The sequence below is a fragment of the Plecotus auritus genome (assembly GCF_963455305.1).
Source record: "Plecotus auritus genome assembly, chromosome: 6".
In the NCBI taxonomy this organism is placed as follows: domain Eukaryota; kingdom Metazoa; phylum Chordata; class Mammalia; order Chiroptera; family Vespertilionidae; genus Plecotus; species Plecotus auritus.
Window position 1 is genome coordinate 35,633,672 of NC_137773.1, and position 27,121 is coordinate 35,660,792.

The window sequence follows — 27,121 nt, forward strand, 5'->3', positions numbered from 1 at the left end:
AGAGGTGGAGGTGGCCTCCACCCAGGCTACAACTCAGCGCTTGTTCCTTCCCACAAAGATGCAGGAATCCCAAGCAATTCCAGCGCTGCTGCACCGTGGAGGAGCGGTGAGGTCGCAATTCTCGTTTCCGATTTGGTTGCAGTAGCCGGTGAAGAGCCGAGGCGTAGCCTTTCGTAAAAGGTCTCTGGCAGTTGGGAGGCCCCTCCCGCCAGGACTGCGCTGCGCCAGGCCCCCGCCCCGCCGCGTAGGACTTCGTGCCCCAGGATTAGCCCAGTTCCCCGCCGCGATCACAGCGCTGGCTGGGGCTCGGCCCGCCCTTCCCCCTGGACCCCACCCTTCTGGAGGACCACGCCCTATGTCCAAGGTGCCTGTTACCAGCGGGCTATGTTGCGCTTGCGCCTTGGTCCCGGGTTCCCGCCCCTATTCCGGTCTGGCGGCCGCCCAGGGTCGGCTCCGCAGTTGCGCAGCTCGTGCCGCGGCCCTTCCACCCCTCCGCATCCCGCCGCCTCCTGACGCCTGGCGTGACGTCACCACGCCGGCGGCCGCCATTACAGAGAGCCGAGCTCGGGATCTATAGCTAGCTGAGGAAGACAGCGGCCAGCGGCCGAGCACTGCGGGGAGAGCCAGCGGACCAGAGCTAGCGCCGAGCAACCGCCAGTAACCACACCAATACCTCGGGAACCGGCGGCGGCGTGTGCGTGTGGCCCGTGTGCGGGCGGCGGCGCGGGTGTAGCGCGGAGCGGCAGCCTGTTCAGGCGGGTGGCATCATGGACGAGAAGGTGTTCACCAAGGAACTGGACCAATGGATCGAGCAGCTGAATGAGTGCAAGCAGCTCTCTGAGCCCCAGGTCAAGAGCCTCTGCGAGAAGGTGAGCTACACTCCGGCTGCGGGAGCCGCCGTGGGCTGAGCCCGCCGAGAAAGAGGTTGCCGTCGGGAGGGTGCAACATGGCGGAGGCCGCCAGCCCGGGCCCCCGGCGCTTCCCAGACCGGGGTCCGGCGCGGCGCGGTCCGGCGGTGATTCCCAGGCGACCCGGCGCCCCCTGCCTCTCGCGCAGAGATTGGTTGTCCCTGCCACTGCCGCCTAAAATGGCGCCGTTCACCCCACTCGGAGGCTTCGGAGCCTCCCGGCCTCGGCGTCGGACGGGTGCTGGGGGAGCGGAGACCCGGGTGGGGGACGGTTTTGAGATCGGGGCAAGAGACCTTGGGTTCTACAGCATGGAGACAGAGCCTGAGACCACTGTGAGGTGGGCAAGAGGCTTTTCACTTGGGCTCAGGACTAAGCCTTAGCTCCAAAGCTGTCCAGAGGGTCCCCCCCAAAGGCAAGCTTGTATGCCAGACCCCAAGACCTATCGAAAGGCCCCACTGCTTTAGTACTATCCTAGGTGGATGGCGCTAAATTCACTGAGCAATCTTTTCCAGTCTTTTTGTAAAGCGTGTTTTTTAAGGATTTAAAAACAAATCTCTAACCTAGTTTCTACGAAGGTCATGGTGGTAGATAGATATAGGGAGGAATATAAGTTGTTTTTCATAGAAGAAATGGAGAATTTGGTGAATCATACTATATATGGAGTTTTGGGATTGGAAATCAAATGTCAGTTGAATTTATGATTTATATGCTGACTCAAACTGGGTAGTGTGAAATCTTTCTCTAAGCTTAACGTACTTGGCATTTTGCCATTTATTTTTTTTAAATGAGCAACAAACTAAGAGCAGCAGATTTTGTATCCTGGCTCTTTGTTAGGAAAGTTACTTGTTTGTATTTTTGTGGCTTTAAGTGGTAGTATCAATAATAGCTATCGATTGAGCGTTTACTGTGTTGCGGACTTGTGCTTACAGATGCTGAAAACAGAATCTTATAGTCCATTTCATAAGTCCATTTTAGTTACCCTTTTTAAAAGTGAACTTTGCAGCATTTTAATTTAATACAGAATTGTGAAATATTGTGTTATCACTTTGTATTAGTGAAGAAAGTTATTACAGAGCAATTATGCTGACTTGTTTGTGGTTTGATGTGAAAATTAGGTTCATGAGTTTGGCCTATATACCCCTAAAATAGGCTTTTAAAGAAATTTTGCTATAAATAATTGCAGTTTAAGTGAATCAAATTCAGATTTATTTATCCCAAGCCCAAACAAAACTCTCCTAGTTAATGAGGTGGCACATCATCTATTGGAGCTGCATTGTAATGGTAGCTTCTTGATCCTTAATTCCCCTGCATAAAATGAGGATGGTGTTTATTTTAAAGATTTATAAATAAGCTTTTCAAAATTATTTAATGTATATTATCAGGTCTTAATTTGTAGGTACCATAAGTGATTATTGTAATGACTTTTAGAGTTTAATACTTTACATAAAGACTTAGTCAGCAGTTGGCTAGATGACTAGTCATTTGTGTAGAAAATATTTGAAGAGAAGTAATGATGTAATAGGAAAATCATGGGACTGCAAAGTTAGACTTGGACACTAGTGAATAATTGTGACTGACCTTGGGGCAACCACTTCACTTGGTCCATTTTCTTTTTTGAAACATCGATTTGTTGTTCCACTTATTTATGGATTCACTGGTTGATTCTTGTATGTGCCCTGATGGAGGATTGATCCCACAGTCTATTGGGATTACGCTCTAACCAACTAAGCTACCCTACCAGGACCCATTTTCTTGTCTATAGACTTAAAACATGTTTAATTTGAGATTATACAATTCGATTTTAAATGAGTGCTTTGTGTTTAAATATTGAAAACCTACTGAATATCCAAGATTGCTTCCTTTTATGAGAGGAATGGAAAGCAATGAGGATATAATGTTTATTCTCAAGAAGTCTGAATCTAGTTGGAAATCAGTAGTAAATGGACCACAGAAGTAGAGTGTTTGTGTTGGAGACTACAGACGAAATACTTGATGCTAAGGTAGGGTGTATAAAGCTTGGTGCACCTAGTAAATGTTCGTTGTTTTCCACATTTTTGTGAAACTTAAGATGAGTGAGATTAATCAGTTTATGCTTAGATTTCTATTGCTCATCCAGCCTGTCCAGATTTTAATTCTCAGAGCCAAAAAGATGGAAATAATATTTGGAGTTAGGTTTCCAAGAAATGGATGAGCCTTTTGGGGGGATACCATCACACAGCCTTCCTATTGTCTTTAGCTTTTAAGTATTTCAACTTTTGGAATTAGATTAACCTTCCAGACTAAATTAATTTGAAGGCAGTTTTTTAGGTATGTGAGATGAGTTAGGATACGTGACTTGAAATGATCTTTTGTACAAGTCTTCCTAGTAAAAAAATTCTCTTTTCACTGTTAATATTTGTATGGCTAATAACCCATCTGGTGAAAGCTACATATTTTAAAAATCTAGAGGGAAAATTTTTTTCATTAGTACAATAGTTTTTTATTTTAAGAAAAGATACTTGTTGGAAATAGCTACTTAGTAATAGTTGATGATTTCTTTGATTATGAGAAGGCATGATAATTTCAAAACCTTTTATATATCTGAAAATGCCTGATCTGAATGAAATATTTAAAGTTAAGTAGTAAAGATCATCATAAGAGATTATTGTAATTTTTTAAAATGCAGAGGCCATTATTATGGTATCTCATCAACACTGAACAGTGGTAGGTGTTCAAATGCAGAGAATCCAAGAGTGAACATAGTTTTTTTTTGTTTTTTTAATATATTTTATTGATTTTTTTAACAGAGAGGAAGGAAGAGGGATAGAGAGTTAGAAACATCCATCAGCTGCCTCCTGCACACCCCCTACTGGGGATGTGCCCACAACCAAGGTACATGCCCTTGACCAGAATCGAACCTGGGATCCTTAAGTCCGCAGGCAGACGCTCTATCCACTGAGCCAAACCAGTTAGGGCAAGTGAACATAGTTTTACATTATTAACAAGTCAAGCTCCCCCACCCTTCAGATGTGATAAAGGTTTATATCAAAGCCAAGGTGGTTGTGTGTGTGCAGTATGCCTTGTCATTTTTGGGATCATAATTTGTTGATTGTTTAAAAATTTGTGGTGAGTGAGTGCAGTTTTGTGTCAGGCACAATTCTGTAGTCAGTAACATGACTACATCTGTGTAACTGGACTGGTATATTTCCATCTCCAGATGGGAAAAAATATTAGTGTCAACTTGGCTTTCACATTAACTACAGTAAACAGTCTTTTATTATATGACTTCAGCAGTGGTTTAATTTAGGTATGATTTTTGGCTTTGTGCTTTCAGTTCTTACCAAACTTGTGGAGAATGTTGTTTGATAGCCAGATTTTTTTTCCTTAAAGCAGTTCTTTAACTAGGAATGCTGTTTTCCATTGCTCTACAAGCACTATAAATAAAATGGAGTCATTAGGCCTCACTTAGTGTTAACCTTTTTTACATGAGTATATAGAAAACAAATCCCTTCTTTCTAATTAGATGAGCTACAAAATATTTGAGCAAACGTAATTTATGAAGTGTAATATGATTTTTGCTAGTCTGTATATGTTTTTGGTTTACAACATTGTTTGGTTCATTTACATAAAAGTAATATGAACATTGAAAACAGTTGGCAGGGAAGCGTAATACAGAATATTATGTTCATCATACTTTCACATGCATAGTTCTCTTAAGTTTATGTAACAGTTATTGTCCTCAATTATAAATAGAAACTAGAGGCTCAGAAAGGTAAAGTTATTGACTGCAGGGGCCTAAATTGAGATTGCCTAGATTTAAGGATTCTAAGACCAATGTTCTAGCCTTGCTTCACAGCCCCCCTTTAGATTCTTAGGTAGTATTAATAAAAGATGCAGGTGAATTGAGGCCAGACTGAATTGTAGAATCAACAGCTCTGTAAAATAAAGCATTACTTTTATTTTGATTGCTTGAAAGTTCCCTATTCCTGTCACATACTGTTGTTTTACTGTGTCCTGGAGGAGTAAACAATAATTACTCTTCAGTTTTGGATGTGGCTAACTGCATTCCCCCCCAAAAAAAAGATTAATGAGGTGAAAACTCCAGTTTATTTTCTATGTATTCTCAGATGGCGTAAATTGTGATCCATAGACTGAGCTCTGAAATATTCTAATAAAGCATAACTGACATTGTTTATTACAACGTGTAAAATGCCTTTCTTTTTATCCTCATAGCTTCCACAGTCAAAGCTGTTTGTGCCTCTGTGTTTCATGGTCTTCCAGGCATAAAGCAGTAATGCCATTAGTTTTGAGTTGACTTAATGAGGAAACACCAAAAAGGTGAACAGTACTATTCAGATACACAAGTTCTGCAACTCTTTTTTTCTCAGAGTCAAGAGTTCTGTGTCTACAAATATTGGTAGTAGGGCTAAAGTGAAACTCATGCTGGAGAAAGAATGATGAGCACTTCAGGAGTGTATGGGATAATATTTGCATCACTACTCTGGTGTTCACCCTTTTTATGACAGCAGGTATTTCCCTATCTCATAAGTCACATGGAATATTAGTTTAGTTTAGAGGAGTTAAGCTCGGAAAACCAGGAGACAATTGGATTTGGGTTGAAGAAATGGTAGGCAAGAGTCTTTTTTTTTTTTTTTTAAGGTACTTAGGAGAGATAGGAAATGTTTTGTGTGGCAGAGGACCCCTCCCCCCCTTCTTTAACTCTTTTCTACTTGGTCCAGTTCTCTCTTTTCACTTTTTAAAAAATTCTTTATTGTTTAAAGTATTACATATGTCTCCTTTTTTCCCCATTGACCTCTCCCCCATCATCCCCTCTTCCCCCCAGCACGTGCCCTCACACCCCCCCACCACCACTGTCTGTGTCCATGGGTTATGCTTATATCACTTTTTTTCTTTAATTTCTCATTACCATCCTTGTCTGAAAAAAATCCTCAACCTGTACTTCTACGCAAGTGAAATCTGAATTGGACTAGAAATAGGAAGGAGAAAGATTTCCTTTTGTTGTTTTAAATAGCTTTCTCTCTACTTCTGGAGCAGAAGTAGTAGAAGAAGCTGAAGTTGAGACTTATGGCTTGTCAATAAATGGTTAGGTTCTGAAAGAACTACAAAGTAACAACCTGGGGTTAATAGCTTAATTTCACAATACCAAGTTACTATTGCCTAGTAAAGTTATATATTGGTATTGTGGTTTGAAATGGATGAACAAGGCAGTGACAGAGAAATGTGTGTCTAAAGTTTGTACATGACCAGCTGGCCAGGCGCTCTGGCACCACTCCCTGTCCCCACCTCTGCCTTAATCACTTAATTACTACTACAGATTGGAATTTTTACATTTATGTTGTTGGGGCTGAAAGAAGCGTGAGAACCTTTGTTCTAGAGTGCCCTGGGAAACAGTTTATTTAGCTAGAGTCATATACAGAAGTGTAGTTGACAAAGATTATGGAGTGTCATTTGATGCTATTAACACTGTGACACTGTACATTTGTTTTTGGAATTCATTCAACCAAAATTTTTAAGCCCCTATTACATGCATTACTGACTTTCAGTATTTAGCTTTGTCTAAATAGCATCATAGGGATTTGTTAGTTTGCTTTTTGTTTTGTTTTGTGTTTTTTTTTTTTTAAATATATTTTATTGATATTTTACAGAGAGGAAGGGAGAGGGATGGAGAGCTAGAAACATTGATGAGAGAGAAACATCGATCAGCTGCCTCCTGCACACCTCCCACTGGGGATGTGCCTGCAACCAAGGTACATGCCCTTGACCGGAATCGAACCCGGGACCCTTCAGTCCCCAGGCCGACGCTCTATCCACTGAGCAAAACCGGTTTCGGCTGTTTTGTGGTTTTTTTTAAATCCTCACGGGAGGATATTTTTCCATTGATTTTTAGAGAGTGGAAGAGAAGGGGGAGGGGGGGAGAGACAGAAATATTGATGTTTCTCAATGAGAGAAACATATTGATTGGTTGTCTCCTGCACACTTCCTGACCAGGGCCCAAGCTGGGGAGGAGCCTGCAACCAAGGTATGTGCCCTTGACTCAGATCAAACCCAAGACCCTTCTGTCTGCAAGCCGTTGCTCTATCCATTGTGACAAAGGGGTTAGGGCTGCTTTTTGTTCTTAATAGCAGGGTTTCAGATAAGTCAGGAGGTTGAACTTTTGTAAACTATATAGGAAAGATTTTAGAACATTTGTGCTAGTGGTGATCAAGGGAATTTTATTTCTCTGCATCCATCATTTGTAAACTAGTAGTAATGCCCACCATCTATTTTGTTGTGTGGCTCTGAGTTTTCATTAAAAGACTTTTAAGAAGGACTTTAGGATGTAGTAGAATTTTAGTGTTAGAAGGAAACTTAAAGACCTAGGCCAAGTCATCTTTTATGTATCAGAGAGGAAACAGACCTAGAGTGGCTGAATCTAGTTGTATGTTGTGAGAATTTTTTAATCAACTATGTATGTAGCAACATTTCTCAGTTTAGTAGTTTAACGTTTTTTTTCTCCCCATGCAGGAATGATTGGGAATGTTTAATTCATGCACATGTGTAGGTTGGTTAGTAAAGATTGAGGTCAGATATATGGCTTTAAAGAAAATGATCATTAATTTTGGTTAGAGATGAAGATTATTTGAAGCTTAATCATACAGATTTTAATCAAAGAAGACTGAATTGTTTCATAAAATATTAGAACCATCTGTTTGGTATAATTAAAGACAAGTAGTATAAAAAAAGGTTTGATAATTGAAGATAACTAACATAAATTCATTTGCTTCCAGAGCTAATATGCACTACCTTATGTATCACACCAAAATAAAAATCTAGCCATATATATTAATTTACCATAAAACATAATTTTTGCATGGTTATGAAAATCAAAGAAACCTATCTTTTGTCTTTTTTAAAGCAGCAAAAAGCAAAGTTAAATTCTTTTAAGATATTGAAAAAAGTATTCTTGCCTGCAAATTTAATTATTTTGCTGTAAATGAAAACTTTAAATTAAAAGTTTTAAAATGTCTTGAATTGTTTAAACTGAGAAGTAAAATTCAAAGATTGCATTTTTCTCAGCTTCTCTTATGCCTTTATGGCTATATTGGTGAAGATGTACTCAACTATGATTAGAGTGTGAAATGTTAGATTTATTTGAACTAGAGTTTCAGTGAATATTAGCATTAATAATCAGATTTTTAATAGAAAAATACATAAGATCATCACCCAACTCTGTGACTACTTGAAGAGTATGTGTGGACAATTTGTATAAGAGGAGAAATAACTGGTAGTAAATAAACATGGAATAAAAGGTTAGAAATCTTAAAGGAAAAGTGCCAGTTAAATCAGGAGATAGCATTTTATATCTGAAACTAGAGGCCCAGTGCACAAATTCGTGCATGGGTAGGTTCCCTAGGCCTGGCTGGTGATCAGGGTCGATCTATGGGGTGACTGGCGGGGCGATCGGGGCCCCCACTCACACCCACCTTGGCTGGCCTGGGGCCGCCTGCTCGCTGGCCCCGCCCCCCACCAGTCCGGGCCTGCAGGCTGGGGGCAGCTCCTGCATTGAGTGTCTGCCCCCTGGTGGTCAGTGCGCGTCATAGCGACCGGTCGTTCTGCCGTTCAGTCAATTTGCATATTAGGCTTTTATTATATAGGATAGCTGAGCCTGTTGAATAACAAGTTGGGCATAATCTAGTGTGTATGTGTGTGTGCGTGTCCATGCACTATCTTGTGTGCGTTACAGGCCCAAACTGTTAGATACAAGTATACATTCCTGCTTAATACAGGAAGAAAAGGTTTACACATTATTAACTTTTCCAGTTAACGTGCAAACATAAATAATAATGATCTCAGTTTATAAGTTTACTAGGGCCAGAGCAATTGGCCAGTGTCTCTTTACTGCTAGACTTACTGGCTATAAATTGCAGATGAATTTGTGTCCTCTTCTCTCATTCTTGTCCAGAGACATTTTGATGTACAGTTGCAGTACAGCACCTCCAGCCAAAGGTAATGTTTTTAGATAAGTACTTGGTTGCTCTGAATTTTACTTACCATTATAACCTATTTAATCACAGAAGAACCCCTACAAAGGTTGAGTTCAAGGTCGCATACAATAACAGGTGATCACAGTTTTGAAGTCTGAGATCACAGATTAAAAACCACTGGTGTACCATTTATATAAGATGCTGATTGTCTCTTAAACTACATATTGACTCCTTGTGAACATATTACAAATAAAGTAGTGCATCTAGGACAATCAGTTGCACAGTTCACACAGCCCTGGAAAGTTTTTCAGTGCCAACTAACAGTTGGTCATGAGACGCGAGTGAACTTGAGATTCTGTCCATTTTTTAAGATTTAGTCAGAATTGGCTAAACCATTGGAACACCTCTTGCTTATGTAGGCTCTGTCCTTCCCCTCTTTCCCTCACAGTTTAGTGTTTGTATTGTTTTGGTTGCACATGACAGAATGCTTTTGATCATTTTGCAAATCAGGAAAACCAATGATCTAAGACTATGACAGGATCTTAAGTAGGCTGATTTGTCCATTTCAGTTTGCTGGTTGGTGGGCCCCTCTAAGGACCTTCATTTTTCCTTCAAGTATCCCAGAAGATGAGTCTGAGCATCATCCCATCTCTTTTTTTTTTTTTTTTTTAATTGAACTTATTATGGTGACATTGGTTTGCAAAACCACATTAAAACTGGAATGTCCAGCCCAGTATATTAAAAAATCACCCACACAACAAAGTTTCTATAGTCTTCACAAAACCTGGAATTTCCACAAGATGTCTGATCTTTATAATCCAAGCAGTCATCCTTGAAGTTAAACTTCCAGGAGGCAGTTTGGTCCTTATAATCCAAGCAGTTAAGTAGTTGAAACCAGGCTTGAAGCTATATATCCCTGGGTGGAAAGAGAATCTGAGTACTGATTGAGATGGCTGGTGACTGTAGTGGTACCAATAGGTTGTGTGTGACTCCTGGTCCAGGAAGCTGGTGATGCAGAGGTGTCAAGTAAGATCTGTAATCCATGCCCCCAAAGTAGAAAGTTGAGCTATTGTATTCTTAACTATAACCTGAAACCTCAGTATAGGCTATGAGCTATAGGTCATGCATGCAGGAAGAGAAGGTGGACAAGGGATCTAACAGTGGGGAGATGGAAGCTGGACTCCAGATAGATACAGGAGCACTGCTGCTGGAAATGGTTGGAACTGGGATGCTAGAGGGGTGAGTGAATTGGCCACTTGCTCCACTTCCTGAACTCACTTTCTGGGCTGGAAATTCCTTTTGGCAGGTATCACTTTTTTTTTTTTTTTAACCTCCATTCTGTTGCTGCTGCTGTTGGTGCCACTTAGTTCTTTGATTTTTAAACTGTATTCTGGTAGCCCAGGAATTCGGCAAGTCTATGCCAAAAGTGGTCAGATTCAGCCCATTGACTGCATAAGGCAGTTGTTTAAGATAAAGCATCATGCTAAGGTTGTTAGGACATACAAAGTCAGCCTAAATGGGGAGTGGGTGAGGGGGGTAGGATCCAGCTAGGAGGTCTTGCTTCACCCAGGGTAGACAGATTCAAGGGCCCTTGGGTGGGAGGGTTTGGAGTGGTGGAACCAAGTGAAAAAGCTTGCTTACTGCTTCAGAGGCAGCAGCAGCTCTTCTACATTCCACCACTAACAAAAAGCATAATCCTGTTGTACAGTACATATGAAACTAAAAAATACTATCTTGCTCTATAATCCCATAATTGAAAATTTTCTGAAAGGAAATCATTCAAATAACAATAATACGTGCATAAATCTGTTCAGGAGGATGTTATACAGCAGTTTAAAATGATCACTATAATGCTGTAGGAAATTGGGTTAGTGAATAGAGATGTTGACCAATTGTAGACATGAGGTCTGTGTGTAGGTAAAAACTGGAAGAAATGAGAGTAGTTTTGTTGGTGTGGTAGGATTAAGACAGTCATATTATTATTTAAAGTTTTTCCACTGAAATTAATAATCTCAACATTTTAATGCTTTTTGGTCTTTTTATTAAAATTTTTTTTCTTAGTTGTAATCATATTGTATTTTTAAATGTTTGCTTGATTATAAGTGGTTAGTGAATCTGTTGGTTCATGTTTTTTTTTCACTTTTACTTCCTTAAAAAATCTTGGCTTGGATGATCTGTGAGGTCTAATTTAAGACTGCTTTGCTTGTAATTTCATGTTCTTATGGTGGCTAGGGATGACCTATATCTAAGAATGTCAAACATCTATATAAGTCATTCACCTTATACTTGATTGCTTTATAGCAGGTTGAAATACAGTCTGATTTCTGAATCTGAACTCAGAATGCTGAGAGGATGTTGAAAATAAATTAATACCCCTAAAGGTTCCTTTCCTTCAGGTGATTTTCCAAATTGTTTATTAGAATGGTATAAAATTTTAGCTTCACACTGTTATTTGTGATGGCCTCTTATTAATAAAACAGTCTATTCCCACTTTAACCATGTTCCAGGAAGTTTTTTTAAAAATACATTTTTATTGATTTTAGAGAACAGGGAAAGGGAGAGAGAGATAGAAACATTCAGTGATGATAGATAATCATTGATTGGCTGCCTCCTATTGGGGATCAAGCCCACAACCTGGGCATGTGCCCTGACCAGGAATCACCTGAGACCTCCTAGTTTGACATTCAACCACTGAGCCACACTGGCCAAGCTAGGAAATTTTACATCAAATCTTTTTTCCTTGAATTCATTCATTTCATTATTTACCACTTGACTGAATTTCAGTAGGGTTCCAATTTTTAAAAAATGAATATGGTGCTAATTACACTGTGTTTTTTAAACTTGATCCTTTTTTTCCAAATGTTAAGTAGCTGAGACATTTGAAGGTCTGAAAAAATGTTTTAGGGGTTTAGGAGAAGCAAAAATGTTTGGGAGTGTGTGTGTGTTTTGGTTTTTTGTTTCCATGCATAATTCAGGGACATAGGCTTTAAATTATAGCAGTCAGAATACCAGAGCATGAGTCCTGCCAGTGTAGCTCAGTGGTTGAGTGTCGACCTATGAAACAAGAGCTCATGGTTCAATTCCCAGTTAGGGCACATGCCTGGGTTGCAGGCTTGATCTCCAGTTAGAGGTGTGCATGAGGCAACTGATCAATGATTCTCTCTCATCAATGTTTCTCTCTCCCTCTTTAATGTTTTATCTCTCTCTCCCTCTCCTTTCCTCTCTGAAATCAATAAAAATATATTTTTAAAAAAGAAGAAAAAAGTGCAAACTACTAGATATACTAATAAGTCCACTTCATACAGGAAATGTGCCTTCATATGTATACAAGGGAGCAAATACTAGGACATACATACAGCTGCCCTCTCCCCCCAGAGTATTATCTTCTATCTATCTATATATATTCTATATATACAAAAGGCGAATATGCAAAGTGTCCCCTCGGGAGTTCAACCTGGAGTTCGATCACTTGCTATGACATGCGCTGACCACCAGGGAGCGGCAGCTGGAAGGCCCCGATCAGCCCTGATCACTGGCCAGGCCTAGGGACCCTACCCGAGCACGAATTTCATGCACCAGGCCTCTAGTCCCTCAGATAATACTCCATGTCCAATGTGAGAAATTAACCAGGTCTATATATATATATGCATTCTGAACTCCAAGATCTATTGGTAAGGAGAAAAGCAGACTGCTGAACAATATTGTTTCTAGTTTAAATATGCAATTATATTTCTTCAGACACATAATATGACTTAAAATGTGTAAACAAGGTTTTGAAAGGATATACATCAGAATGCTATTGGTGGTTACTCTGTCCAAGTGGGGGAGTGGGGTTGTGGAGAGGGTCAATAACGTTTGAAAATTTCTTTGAAGTAAGGCCTGTCATTTCATTCATACTATTTTCATTAGTATGTAGACATGGTATTAATGCCAAACAGTAATAGAATATGTCTTGTGAACTGCTTTTTAGTAATAATAAACCAAGGAAGGTTGGAATTACACTAGAGATGTAGATTATATGTATTTCTTTAGAAATATCCCTTTTTGAGGGCAGTGAATATTTTTCTACATTTAAAAATGTTAGAGCAAATTAATAATTTTGGATGTCAGTGGTTGGTGAATGTACTGAAATAGGCTCCAAAATATTTAAAGACTTGAAAACAGTGGTTCTTAAACTTGGCTGCACGTGAGAGCACCCGTATGGGGTGGGGAAGGGAGACTTTAAAAAATTATTGATGCTTGCCTGAAGTGCCTTCTACATCTCAGGCATTGTTCTAGCAAGGTTCTGTATACACAGTTGTAACTAAAATGAATCTGGTGAACATTGTAAAAATTGTCAGTTTGTTGCATGGAACATAGATTAGAGACAGGAAAATGGGACAGGGAGGCCAGCATAGTAATCTAGGTGAGATGATGCTGGCTTGGCTCAGGGTAGTAGCAAAAAAGATAGAAGCAAATAGATTTGAGATATGTTTCAGGAGGAGACTGGGCAAGACTTGCCTGTGGATTGGTCCTGGAATACTATTGGCCTTTAAGCTCTACTCCATTTCAGATACCCACAATACTACATTCTATAGCCCCTACCTCTGAAATACTATATTCACTCATCAACTTTGCTGCCAGTGGATCTTTGTTCCAGTACCACTTTGACTAGACTTGTTTTTCAGTCTATATCCATGCTTCATTCTCCACCTACATTTTCTACTTGGAGTGACCAACTGTCATGGTTTGCATGGGCACAGCATAGGCATTTCCTGGGATGCAGGATTTTCAGTGTTAAAACCAGGGTAGTTGGTTACCCTACCTCCACCCCAGTCCACCCTCTTCTTTTACTCTTGTGTGTTATGCTTCATCCATGTTAATTTTTCCCTCCTTTAACTCCTGAGACATTTCTACAAGTAATTGCATCTGCCTGTGTAGGACCTCCTCCCATGTTCTACTTTCATCCCCTTTGTGGAACTAAATCACTCATTTTTTGGACCTCAGGCTCAGTCAGTTTTTCCAGCTGTCCCAGGGATTGTGATCCTGGAACACTGCTGCTTACTCTAGCATGTCTTAGCACTTGGCCCTTTACAGATCACTTTTTAAAAAATATTTTTATTGACTTCAGAGAGGAAGGGAGAGGGAGAGTTAGATAGAAACATTAATGATGAGAGCCCTGACCGGTTTGGCTCAGTGGATAGAGCGTCAGCCTGCAGACTGAAGAGTCCCAGGTTCGATTCCAGTCAAGGGCATGTACCTTGGTTGCGGGCACATCCCCAGTAGGGGGTGTGCAAGAGGCAGCTGATCGATGTTTCTCTCTCATCGATGTTTCTAACTCTCTATCCCTCTCCCTTCCTCTCTGTAAAAAAATCAATAAAATATATTTTAAAAACAAGAAACATTAATGATGAGAGAGAATCATTGATCGGCTGCCTCCTGCATGCCCCCTGCTGGGGATCAAGCCTGCAATCCATGCATGTGCCCTTGACCGGAATCGAACCCTGTACCTTTTGGTCCACAGGCTGATGCTCTATCCACTTAACCAGGGCTGTAATGATCATTTTATTGTCTATCTCTACTGTGTGCTTTTTGAGCTGTCTTGTTAGTTGTGATATCTTATTTAAAGTGGCCTCCACCAGTTACTGTCTCCCTTTCATTGCATTTAACCGTCTGTACTCTGTTACTTAGATGCTTGTTTGTGGGCCCGCACCCCCTACCCCACCATGGGAATGACCTACCTTGTTCACTATACCTTCAGTAGATAGCACAGAGTCTGCCTGACACATAATATCATTCAGATAAATGTAACAAATGAGTGATATCTTCCAGTGCTCTTTACAGTTTCTGACAAACAGTAATCCTATTTAATAAAGAGGGAATATGCTAATTAACCATCACTCCATAACAAAGATGGCTGCAGCCACAGCTGAGGCCAAGTTCCCATAAGGAGCCTTAACAAGCAATCAGCAGGGACCTGAGGCTACGCCCTCCCCCGCCCCCCGTGGGGCTTGACAGGGGACCTCAGGCTGTGCCCCCCCCCCTCCCCAGCAGGGCTTGACTGGGGCCTCAAGGTGTGCTTCCCATCCTGGTGCTGGGCTAGGGGACTTCAGACTGCTCCCCCTGCCCCAGTGCCAGGCCAGGGGACTTAAGGCCGCGCCCCCCACCAGATGGGGCTTGACAGGGGACCTTAAGGTGCACCCCCAGTACTGGCTTGGGGGAACTCAGGCCACACCCCCCGCCCAGGGGGGGACCTCAGGCCATGCCCCCCACCCAGCAGGGTTTGACAGGGGATATGAGGCCATGTCCCATACCTGGCAGGGCTTGACGGGGGACCTCAAGGCATGCCCCCCCACCCCAGTCGGCTGGGGGACCTCAGGCCATGCCCCCCATCCTGGCACTGGGCCAGGGGACCTGAGGCTATGTTCCCTGCCCGGCGGGGCTTGACAAGGGTGGGACTAGCCAGGTCTGGATCTATCCCAATGAGGGCGGGGGGCAGCCGGGTCTGGGTCTCATTCGATTTTGAGGCACATGTGAGTGGGCGGGGACTTGACTCTGGGTCCCGTGGTGTGCCCCAGACCCTGATAGGAGGAAGGTTTTCACATATATTTTACTAAATTTTCTTTCATCTCTGACACTTCTATTATAGAGAAAGGGCAAATAGCAATATTAAATTATTTCCTCCCTTTTAATGTGCACGAATTTCGTGCACCAGGCCGCTAGTGTTCAATAAGTGTGTTGACTGAATGAAATGGTATTGAGAGATAAATTATGTTGTCCTTAAAAGTAATGTTTGAATTTGTGACTTTGTGGAGGAATGCAATCAAACAGTCTTCTAAAAGCAGTATAAAACCCATGTATATTGAATAGGTACAAACTGTAAAATAAGAAGCTTGTATTTTAGTATACTGTGAAGTGTAAAAAGTATATTAACATACAGATAAAATTTTAATGTCTTTCAACAATTAAAGTCAAGCAGGACTAAGAAACCTCCTCATAGCTTGGATTTTTGGAATGCCAGCATTATAGTTAGAACTCTAAAGCTAAGGAATTAGGTACCTGAATGTCTTGCTCCATTTTCATTGATCTTTTTTTTTTTTTTTTAAATATATTTTATTGATTTCTTCACAGAGAGGAAGGGAGAGGGATAGAGAGTTAGAAACATCGATCAGCTGCCTCCCGCACACCCCCTACTGGGGATGTGCCTGCAACCAGGGTACATGCCCTTGACCGGAATCGAACCTGGGACCCTTGAGTCCACAGGCCGACGCTCTATCCACTGAGCCAAACCGGTTAGGGCTCATTGATCTTTATATAGCTACTAATAATATAATCTCTTTAGTGTTTACTTCGATGACAACTAATAGGCCTAAAAACTCTTGATACTGATGAGAGAAATAGGGCTGTGCATCTTGATACACATTTGTTTTTGGATTCAGGGGAGAGATAACCAATGGAATAAAATCTTGCCCTCTTATAATGGGATCATAATTACCTGCAATTTCATTTTCTACTGAGATTGCCCCTTACACTACATTAAGTATGAAGAAACATATCTTTGTTAGTGTTGTTTAATGTCAAGTGTATTGGTTTATTTTATTTTTTCTCTCCCATCTGTAGGCTAAAGAAATCCTGACAAAAGAATCCAACGTGCAAGAGGTTCGATGTCCAGTCACCGTCTGTGGAGATGTGCATGGGCAATTTCATGATCTCATGGAACTGTTTAGAATTGGTGGCAAGTCACCAGATACAAATTACTTGTTTATGGGAGATTATGTTGACAGAGGATACTACTCAGTTGAAACAGTTACTTTGCTTGTAGCTCTTAAGGTAACTTCAATTTTATGTTCAGATATTTTAAACTGGGTAATACAGTCCTTTTGAATGTTCTTTTTTCCAGAGATTTGTGATTTTCTCTGTCTGAATATTAAGTTTTAGAATAAAACTTTAAATTTAGGATTGCAAGTATTCAGATTTGGGACTTAGAAATCATAGGTCTGTCTTCTTTTTGAGTAAGGGGATGGTATAGAATAAAAACAAAAAGGGTTTTGTGTTTATGGAGAGTTTTTTTTGTTTTTTGTTTTTTTTTAAAAAATACTCTTTTTTTAAAAATATATTTTATTGATTTTTTACAGAGAGGAAAGGAGAGGGATAGAGAGTTAGAAACATCAATGAGAGAGAAACATCGATCAGCTGCCTCCTGCACACCCCCCACTGGGGACGTGCCTGCAACCAAGGTACATGCCCTTGACCGGAATCGAACCTGGGACCCTTTCAGTCCGCAGGCCGACGCTCTATCCACTGAGCCAAACCGGTTTCGGCTGTTGTTTTTTTTTTTGTTAATCCTAACCTAAGGATATTTTTTTTTATTGATTTTTAGAGAGTGGGAGGGAGGGAGAGAGTGAGTGAGAGAAGCATCAGTGTGAGAGAGACATATCGATTGATTGCCTTTCCACACACGCCTCACCTGGGGCTGGGGATTGAACCTGCAACCCAGGTACATGCCCGTGGCCAGAAATCGAACCTAAGACTCCGTGGTGTTTGGGCTGATGTTTTAACCATTTAGCAACACTAGCCAGGGCAAAAAAAGCTTATTCCTTAAGGAAGAAAATAACTTTCGATTATTTGAAAAAACATTAGAGGGCTGGTCAAATAGATTTTAGATCAATAAATTGGGATATGGAGGGAATATAATTACTTTTCTAGACACTTTTGAAGTATTTTAAAGGAATGAAATATCAGTTGTTGGAATGTTTATATCCTTTGAGACAGTAGTCCTATTACAATTTTATTGAGGTAGAAATTCAAGAGGAAAAGAGCTTTATTTATATGAAAACATAAATTGCAGCACTATTTTTAATATGAGAAAGAGAATTGACCTAAATATCTAACACAAAGTGAATATCTAAATTATAACTTTTCTCAATGGACTAGTTTATAACCATTAAGCATGACATGATAATCTAGAACAATAGAAATGATAATTAAAGCAAGTTGCTTTATATCAGGTATAGCTTTGGGAAATGTACAAAGGTCTGAAGGTGAAACATGAAATGGTAAATAGCGTTCAGTATGGTAGGCTTCTGTCTTTTCCATAAAAAAAATTGACTTTACCTTTTGGGGAAAAGATTTTATTAAATTTGCAGAATGGTAAAATGGCTTCCAAAGACTTCTAATATTGGAGAAGCAGTGAGGTGTGGTTTTGGCAAGAGCTGAATTATAGGCAACTGATATAATGTATGTGTTTGAAGCTACTAGTCGGAATCATTTAAAGTGCTACAGAACATTTTTGGAGGTCATTATGTTCTGCATCTTCTATAAAATAAAGAAGTTAGATTAAATGATGGAAACTTTCTGTGGTAGCTCTAGATATTACAAGAGCAGACTTATAAACTGACCTTAAAGCCCAGGGTGAATCCCAGTGCTCAGAAGGAATGAATATGTTACCTTTAAGAATTCACGTATGAAGCTATTAAGGGTTGAATTGTGCCGCTACTACCACCAAATTTCATATGTTGAAGACCTAACCCCCATTACCTCAGAATGTGACTGTGTTTGGAGATAGGGTCTTCAAAGATGTAATTAAAATGAGGTCAGATGGGGAGCCCTAATACAATATGACTGGTGTCCTTATAAGAAGAGATTTGGACACAGATACAGAGGAAAGATGATAAGACTGTTGGAGAAGATAGACATTTACTAGCAAAGGAGAGGGGCCTTCAGATGTAACCAATCCTGCCAACATCCTCTATAACTGTGAGGAAATACATTTGATATTTAAGCCACCCAGTCTGTGATGCTTCGTTATGACAGCCTATTCTTTGTTATGACAGACTAATATAGGAGGAAGGAAACTAACAAATAGTGATAGAACAGGAGCATCCAGTTACAAACAAAAAGAAGAGAGAGGGGGAACTTAAGTACCTCATACCATACAAATGGATCATAATTGATCATAGACCTAAATATGAGAGCTAAACCTATGAATTTTCTAGAATAAAACTTAGAAAATCTTTGTAACCTTGGGTTAGGCATAGATTACTTAGCTATGATACCAGAAGCATGATCCATTAAAAAATTAATAAATTTACTTCATCAGAATTAAATTATTTTTGGTCTTCAAAAAGCATCATTAAGAAAAATATATTTGTATTCATATATATTTTTCAAAACCTGTTATAACTAAGATGACAATAATTTAAAGATGGACGAAGTATTTGGATATTTCACCCAAGAAAATATCAGTAAGTACATAAAAAGATGCTCAAAATCATTAATCACCAGGGAAACGTAAATTAAAGTCACAGTCACAGCCAGGCAAATGGCTGTCATCAATAAGGCTGATAATACCAAGTGTTAATGAATTTGTGGAGAGATTGAATCTTTATGCGTTGCTGGTGGGAATATAAAATGCTCTGCACTTTGAAAAAGTTTGGCAATTTCTCAAAAAGTTAAAGATATGCCTACCATATGGCCCAGCAGTTATACTCAGTTGGGAATCTACCCAGGAGAAATGAAAATATGTTCATATAAAAACTTACATGGCCTTAGCTGGTTTGGCTCAGTGGATAGAGCGTTGGCCTGTGGACTGAAGGGTCTCGGGTTCGATTCCAGTCAAGGGCACGTGCCCTGGTTGCGGGCTCGATCCCCACTGGGGGGATGTGTAGGAGGCAGCCGATCAATGATTCTTTCTCAACATTGATGTTTCTATCTATCTCTCCTCCTCCCTTTCTCTCTGAAATCAATTAAAAATATTTAAAAATTAAATTAAAAACTTACATGCATTAACTTGGGGTGGTAAACACCCAGTACAATATATAGATCATGTATTAATTTTAACCATGCACATTCAAATGATTATAGTAACATTCATTGTAGCCCCAAACTGCATACAATCCAAGTATTCATTCAACCGGTGAATAAAGAAACAAAAGGTGGTATGGCCATACAATGGAATACTATGCAGCAATTAAGAAGGACAAACCACTGATCCATATACAGTTGAGCATCAAAAATATTCTGCCTAAGTGAAAGAAACCAGGCACAAATTACTGCATGTTGTGTGATTTATATGAGATTTCTAAAAAAGCAAGTCAATAGAAAGTAAATCAGTGGTTGGTGGGAGTGACTGCAAATAGGCACGAGGGATCTTTTGGGGATAATGGAATGATTATAAAGCTCGACTGTGATGGTTGTTGCATAGCTATAGATTTACCAAAAATTATTTAACAAATAATTCATGAACAGAGTGTTATAGCTGATAATTCTCTTGGTGTAAAATTGGTGGTAGCAGGATTTGATTTAGTTGAGATGGGGTTGACAGATACCTCATGGACAAATGCCTGTAGATCTGTGGTATCAGTTCATTGTGATGTAAGGATTTGGAATGGTTTTTTTTTTTGTTTGTTTTTTTTTTTTTGCCCCCAATAAAATTGGAACTCTGGATTTCCCTGTGGAAGGTTTGCTGAATTATTGTTTGGTTTTTGAAGGAGCCAGCATTTCATGTTGTTTTTCATTTTGTTGTTTCAGGTTCGTTACCGTGAACGCATCACTATTCTTCGAGGAAATCATGAGAGCAGACAGATCACACAAGTATATGGTTTCTATGATGAGTGTTTAAGGAAATATGGAAATGCAAATGTTTGGAAATATTTTACAGATCTTTTTGACTATCTTCCTCTCACTGCTTTGGTGGATGGGCAGGTATGTAGGTCTTCTTAAAACTTACATTGCTGATTAAGTACCAGTAACTTCTTTTTCCACTCACATCCCTTTGGGGCCTCTTTGAAGTGCCTTTGTATCAGGCCCTGAACTATATGTTGGGACTACATCCATCCTCTCAAATTGTTTCTGGACACATCTAGGAGATGTAATTAAGGAAACTGTAATAAAATTCTGTGCAAAAGAAGATAATAGTCTGTGGTGAGAGTGAAATCAGAGAAACATTTTCTTGGAGGAGCAGATTGAAGTGGAGTCTGCATAAAGTAGAGATGGTTTATCAGGAAGAAAGGGAGTGTACTCAATAGTTTAGAGTGGGTTGGGAGGAAGATGGCTTAGAGTGAGGTACAGAGACAAGCCTGGTTGTGGAAGAACACAGAAATACAAGTGGGGTCAAATAATGTGGGCTACTGTCTGCACCTTAGTCCAGAATGTTTCAACTTTTTTTTAGGTGAGGTTAACATTATAAACCACTCTTTTCAGATCTTCTGTCTACATGGTGGCCTCTCGCCATCCATAGATACACTGGATCACATCAGAGCACTTGATCGCCTACAAGAAGTTCCCCATGAGGTAATGACTTTTATTTGGGTAATAAAATCTTTTTAGCAAACTTCTTGGAGGAGGAAAAATTGAATTGTAACTTAGTTCATTATATGTATTTTGTTTAATTCTCAAAAATAACCCCATGTAGTGTGAACACTCTTGTCCACCCATTCTTCAGAAGAAGCTAATATAAGGAACCTGCCAAGCTACCATACTTGTGGGACTGGACTTAGGACATAGGGTGTAGTTTTCTTCAGAGTCTCTGCCTTAATTACTAGACTCTAGTGCCTAACATTGACATTTGTATACTATAGGCAAATTATTAGTTAGGGTTTGTTGCCATTGGGGTTCATTGATTGGGGCTATTTCTCTTAAAGACATCTGGAAATAGTTTATTTATTTGACATAGATATTTGACTTGAACTATAAAACCTTTTACTGTTTTAAGCAAACACCACTTAAAAAGAAATAAACCAAAATATTTTAAGTAGTCTTTGGATGGTAAGATTACAGTGATTTGAAAGAAGAAAAAGGAAAAATGGGCTCAATTCTTAGCATAGAACATTGATTTTTAGCATACAAATAAAATTAGGGTCCTGTTTAGATTAATTCTAATACAATTCTGTGATGATCAATAAAGTCTGCTTTTGATGAATTATTCAAATCATTTATTAACCATTTTTGCAAGTCTGTTTAACTTAACTTGCTTTTTTAGGGTCCAATGTGTGACTTGCTGTGGTCAGATCCCGATGACCGTGGTGGTTGGGGTATATCTCCTCGAGGAGCTGGTTATACCTTTGGGCAAGATATTTCTGAGACATTTAATCATGCCAATGGCCTCACGTTGGTGTCTAGAGCTCACCAGTTGGTGATGGAGGTATGTTCTGTTCTTTGAAACCTGATTTGCTTTCTATGTAAACTTAATGAAGGAAGATATTAGGGAGTTTTAAATGAATGATATTAATGAGAACATATAGCCTGAGCCTTTTCAGTAGGTGCACACTAGAAGTAAAATCTCAAGCTTTGGTCACCATGAAATTCATAGTTAATGTTTTCAGAGATTCTTTTTTTAAGTTTACTTGAGTCAATGTTGATTAGTAACATCATCTAAATTTCAAGTGTACAATTACAATATTGTGTGCTCACCACCAAAGTCTAATCTCCCTCCGTCACCATAAATTTGACAGAGATTCTTTTTTAATGTGTTTTTATTGACCTCAGCGAGAGAGAGATAGACACATCAGTGAGTGAGCCCAGGTTGGCTTGGCTCAATGGTTGAGCATAGACCTATGAACCAGGTCACAGTTTGATTCCCGATCAGGGCACATGCCTGGGTTGCGGGCTTGATCCCCAGTAGAAGGCTTGCAGGAGATAGCTGATCAATGATTCTCTCTCATCATTGATGTTTTTATCTCTCCCTCTCCCTCCCTCTCTGAAATCAATAAAAGTACATTTTTTTAAAAAGAAACATCAGTGAGCATCATCGATCCAGCTCTCTCCTGTATGTCCCCTACTGGGTATTGAGCCTGCAACTGAGGCATGTGCCCTAACCAGGAATTGAATCGTGACCTCCTAATTCATATGTCGACGCTCATCCACTGAGCCACACCAACCAGGCTTGACAGATTCTTAATGACCGGATAGTACTTGGGATTTAAGAGTGGGAAAGTAAGATTCAGGGGGCAGGAGAAGGGGGAATGTAATATTTTATTATCTCAATTTTGTTACTTCCTATATTTAATGTGTATGTGTGGAAGAAGAGTTTGGGAAGAAATAAACCAAAATATTTTAAGTAGTCTTGAATGGTAAGGTTACAGTGATTTGAAAGAAGAAAAAGGAAAAATGGGCTCTTAACATAGAACATTGATTTTTAGCATACAAATAAAATTAGGATCCTGTTTAGATTAATTCTAATACAATTCTGTGGTTATCAATAAAGTCTGACTTTGCTAAAGATAGGGAAAGAAATTTGTGAACAATACTTTAAAAGTAACTCATGCATTTGAATAGACTGAGGGAATAAAGCCAGAAATGCTAGAGCATCTATTCTTTTTACCTGGGCAGTGACCAACTTGGGACCTTTACTTACAACTGATGAGAGTTAATAAGGTTGTAGTCTCCTAGGAGTATTTATCTGCCTTTACAAGGAATGGCCATATACTCATTCTTGGATCATGTTTAGAGCCACTGCAGTAGGAGAGGCTGATGAGACAGATACTGCTATTTACAGAAGGCCAGATATTTAAGAAGATATATTGGTTATTGGTTCTAATTTAAAAAGTTGTGTAAAGCACAGAAAATTATTGTTGTCTAGAAACAGTGTTGCTATTTTTCAAGCCTTTTTGAGAGAGGAGTTTTTTTTTCTTGAGTGGAGTCACATTTAGTTATGTAAATAAGGGAGTAAAATGTATTTTTATGTCCTTTCTTTTTTCCTTGTAGGGATATAACTGGTGCCATGACCGGAATGTAGTAACGATTTTCAGTGCTCCAAACTATTGTTATCGTTGTGGTAACCAAGCTGCAATCATGGAACTTGATGATACTCTAAAATACTCTTTGTAAGTATTTACACCTGAGTAGTTGATTGCTATTATTTGAATATATAGTTTTAATGGGAGTTTTAAGAGTTGAAAAGCTCATGCTAAATACATTCCAATTTGATTTTTAAGTTTCCTTTGAAACAGACCTATGGTATTTTGAAATACATCAACAGAAACTTGTGATATATAGATCCTAATATAAATTAGAACTTTAAACCTATATTTTACTTATTTAGTAGAGCCCATCTTACAAATGATTATATAAGGAAGCCTAGTATATAAAAGCATATCCTCTCTGGCTGAAGTTACCTTGGCTTTTTGAGGAGGCATTCAGCTAGAAGACCCTTATTAAAAGCATGATTGAACTATAGTTTTGTTACATTAAGGCAAGCTGAAATTTGATAGGAAAAAATAGTGTGAAGTTTGAAAGAATAATGTTCTTGATTTTGATTGTCCGTACAATGGTATCTTCAAGTATAAACAACAAATATGTCTTGTTTTCAGCTTGCAGTTTGACCCAGCACCTCGCAGGGGCGAGCCACATGTTACTCGTCGTACCCCAGACTACTTCCTGTAATGAAATTTTAAACTTGTACAGTATTGCCATGAACCATATGTTGACCTAACGGAAATTGGAAGAGCAACAGTAACTCCAAAGTGTCAGAGAATAGTTAACATTCAAAAAACTTGTTTTCACATGGACCAAAAGATGTGCCATATAAAAATACAGAGCCTCTGTCATCAACAGCCGTGACCACTTTAGAATGAACCAGTTCATTGCATGCTGAAGCGACATTGTTGGTCAAGAAACCAGTTTCTGGCATAACGTTATTTGTAGTTACTTTTGCTTTCTATGAGAGACTGCAGATAATAAGATGTAAACATTAACACCTCGTGAATACAATTTAACTTCCATTTAGCTATAGCTTTACTCAGCATGACTGTAGATAAGGATAGCAACAAACAATCATTGGAGCTTAATGAACATTTTTAAAAATAAGTACCAAGGCCTCCCCTCTACTTGTGAGTTTTGAAATCGTTCTGTTTATTTTCAGGGATACCGTTTAATTTAATTGTATGATTTGTCTGCACTCAGTTTATCTCCCTTCTCAAATCTCAGCCTCATGTTGTTCTTTGTTATTGTCAAAACCTGGTGAGTTGCTTTGAACAGAACTGTTTTTCCCCCTCCTGTAAGACAATGTTAACTGCACAAGAGCACTGCAGTGTTTTTCATAATAAACTTGTGAACTAAGAACTGAGAAAGTCAAATTTTAATTGTATCAATGGGCAAGACTGGTGCTGTTTATTTAAAAGATACATCAGTTGATAAATTTTAGAATTTGTAGGATGCTAGGTAAAGAAAAATAAAAATCAAGTCCATTACATAATCTCTCTGGTAACTCCTTAACATTCTTCAGATGAATTTCATGATTTATAGTTCAGATAGTACAATTTATCAGATTGCCAGTGTGTTCTTTGTGGGTTCTTCCTGCATATTAACTTGTTTGCAAGAAAGAAAATCTGTGTGCTACCACAGTGAGAACGGACTGTAAAACCATGTAACTTGAGATTTAAGGTTTTTGGGTTTTTTAATAAAACAGCATGTTTTCCGGTAGAGCCACAAAGTAAATAATGTGTCTACTTATCATTCAGTGCAGTTTCTGGTTATAAATATATTGTTATATATGGACTCTTTAAAATGATTGACAGATTGGTAAGTTCTTAAATATTTGTACATTACTTGTCATGTGTTCTAAAGTTAAATTTGTCTCAGATGAGAAAGCAGTTAACTTATTAACCTATTATTAAGCTCTTTAAGTGAGACTAATTAAACCAAATAGAAAATTATTGCTGGATCATTGTTTAGTGTAAATATGCAGGACAAAAATGGCATTTGAAATGAAGGGCAGAGACCACTTAATGAGTAGTTTCCCCTCCCTCCTTTTATCCTTTGGGGTCTGGAAATTAAAACAATTCTCCTATAGAAACTAATATTTAATCATCTTAAAGCTATCTGAGTAAACTTCAGGACACTTAATCATTATTCATGTTAGCGTAGAAATAAAAGGGTTTTTGGCTTTGTACTGTGTTGAATTTAGAACTGACAAGGAAGTTTTTCTATTTCTCTTTCATAAGTGGCTTTTGGAAAATATACATACTATGTATTTTCTTAAATGGTCCACTTTTTATCTCTTCTGAGATGGCTTACAGAGTTGATTGTACAAAGCAAAAAGCCCTTAGTTTTTCTATATGTTTCCATTTCACTTTATTATTTAATGCTTTCACAAGAAATACATCTATCTCTCTTTTTTGCTTTCTCACTTTATGCCCTTTCTCTCTGACTAAATAATTAATCAGTGCCGTAGTTTTAATCCAATGGCCCTGTGATCTAGATACCAAGCAGCTGTTTTAGATATCAGAATTCGCTCTAAAGCAATGGTCACCAACCAGTGGTCCGTGAGGTCCAAAAGGTTGGAGACGGCTGTTCTAAAGGAAATGCAGATCTTGTAATAGACATGTACTCTCATTCAGATACATATTTCTCTAAAGTAAGTCTTTGTGATATCAGAAGAGGGTTTGTGGCCAGAATGGTTTGGATTTAGAATGATGACCAGAGTTTAAATTGTCTAATTGTAGATACTGTGGGCTTTGGTCATCTAAATTAGAAAGCATTAGTAATCTACCTGATTATGAAATAAGTAAAGAAAATGCATTGGTAAGTATAGTAATTTCCTTTAAAAATTTGTAATTGCTGTTGTTAATTTCTCGGTAACAGATTAAATAAAATTTTCATAATATTTTAAAAGCTTCTTGTTCAAAAAAAAGATCAAAGACTTGTCAAGTAAAAATGAGTATTTTGAATATACTGAGGACTTGAGGAAGTTTGCTTTGGAATGTATGGGTAAAATGAATTGGTAAAATTATGGGCTCATTTCTTAGGTTGAATATCCTAAGCAAAGATAGATGACCTTTTTCTTGGTTGCAGTAGTGTGTTTTAAATTAAAGTGTAGTATGTCAATATTAGCATGTCAGAAAGACTTAGCCTTAGCTTTGTAGGAAAACAGTGGTATTTCTGTGGTTTTCATCCTTGTTGCAGAGGTTCTGATTTAGTTTGGAGGAGGAGGGCTCAGGTATATGTATTTTTAAGTTTCCCAATTGATTTTAATTTACATGTAGATTTAAGAACTCAGTTTTCCAACTTCACATTTAAGAAAATGGTTTTTTGTGGTGGATGATGATGGTTGTGGGTTTTGGTAAATAATTAAGATATATCACGTGACTCTTACTTTGTTTCAATAGTGACTTTTACCTGTCCTGTATATAGTAAGCAGTCCATTAATTTCTACTGTAGTGTGGTCCTAGAATTGGACCTTAAAATTTAGTAATAGGCATGTTTATTTTGAGGTGGAATCTGTTCCCATGAGTTAAAATTATTTTCATTAAAGCCTTAATCTTTTCAAATCTT

General features: G+C 38.8%; 1 protein-coding gene across 1 annotated transcript; it reads left to right on the forward strand.

Annotated features, from left to right (window-relative positions):
- Positions 1 to 27,121, forward strand: PPP2CA (protein phosphatase 2 catalytic subunit alpha). The gene is made up of 7 exons (XM_080672833.1): positions 1 to 869; positions 16,472 to 16,681; positions 20,381 to 20,554; positions 21,053 to 21,142; positions 21,831 to 21,992; positions 23,555 to 23,673; positions 24,160 to 27,121. The coding sequence occupies exons 1-7, from the start codon at positions 768 to 770 to the stop codon at positions 24,230 to 24,232; spliced, it is 930 nt and encodes a 309-aa protein (XP_080528959.1). The 5' UTR covers positions 1 to 767; the 3' UTR covers positions 24,233 to 27,121.

What these genes read in the sequence shown, in the direction of transcription:
- PPP2CA (XM_080672833.1), top strand. Translation starts at nt 768, where the DNA reads ATGGACGAGAAGGTGTTCACCAAGGAACTGGACCAATGGATCGAGCAG. An exon ending in TACAAGAAGTTCCCCATGAG is followed by an intron (nt 21,143 to 21,830) that starts GTAATGACTTTT and finishes TTGCTTTTTTAG; the next exon opens with GGTCCAATGTGTGACTTGCT. An exon ending in GATACTCTAAAATACTCTTT is followed by an intron (nt 23,674 to 24,159) that starts GTAAGTATTTAC and finishes TCTTGTTTTCAG; the next exon opens with CTTGCAGTTTGACCCAGCAC.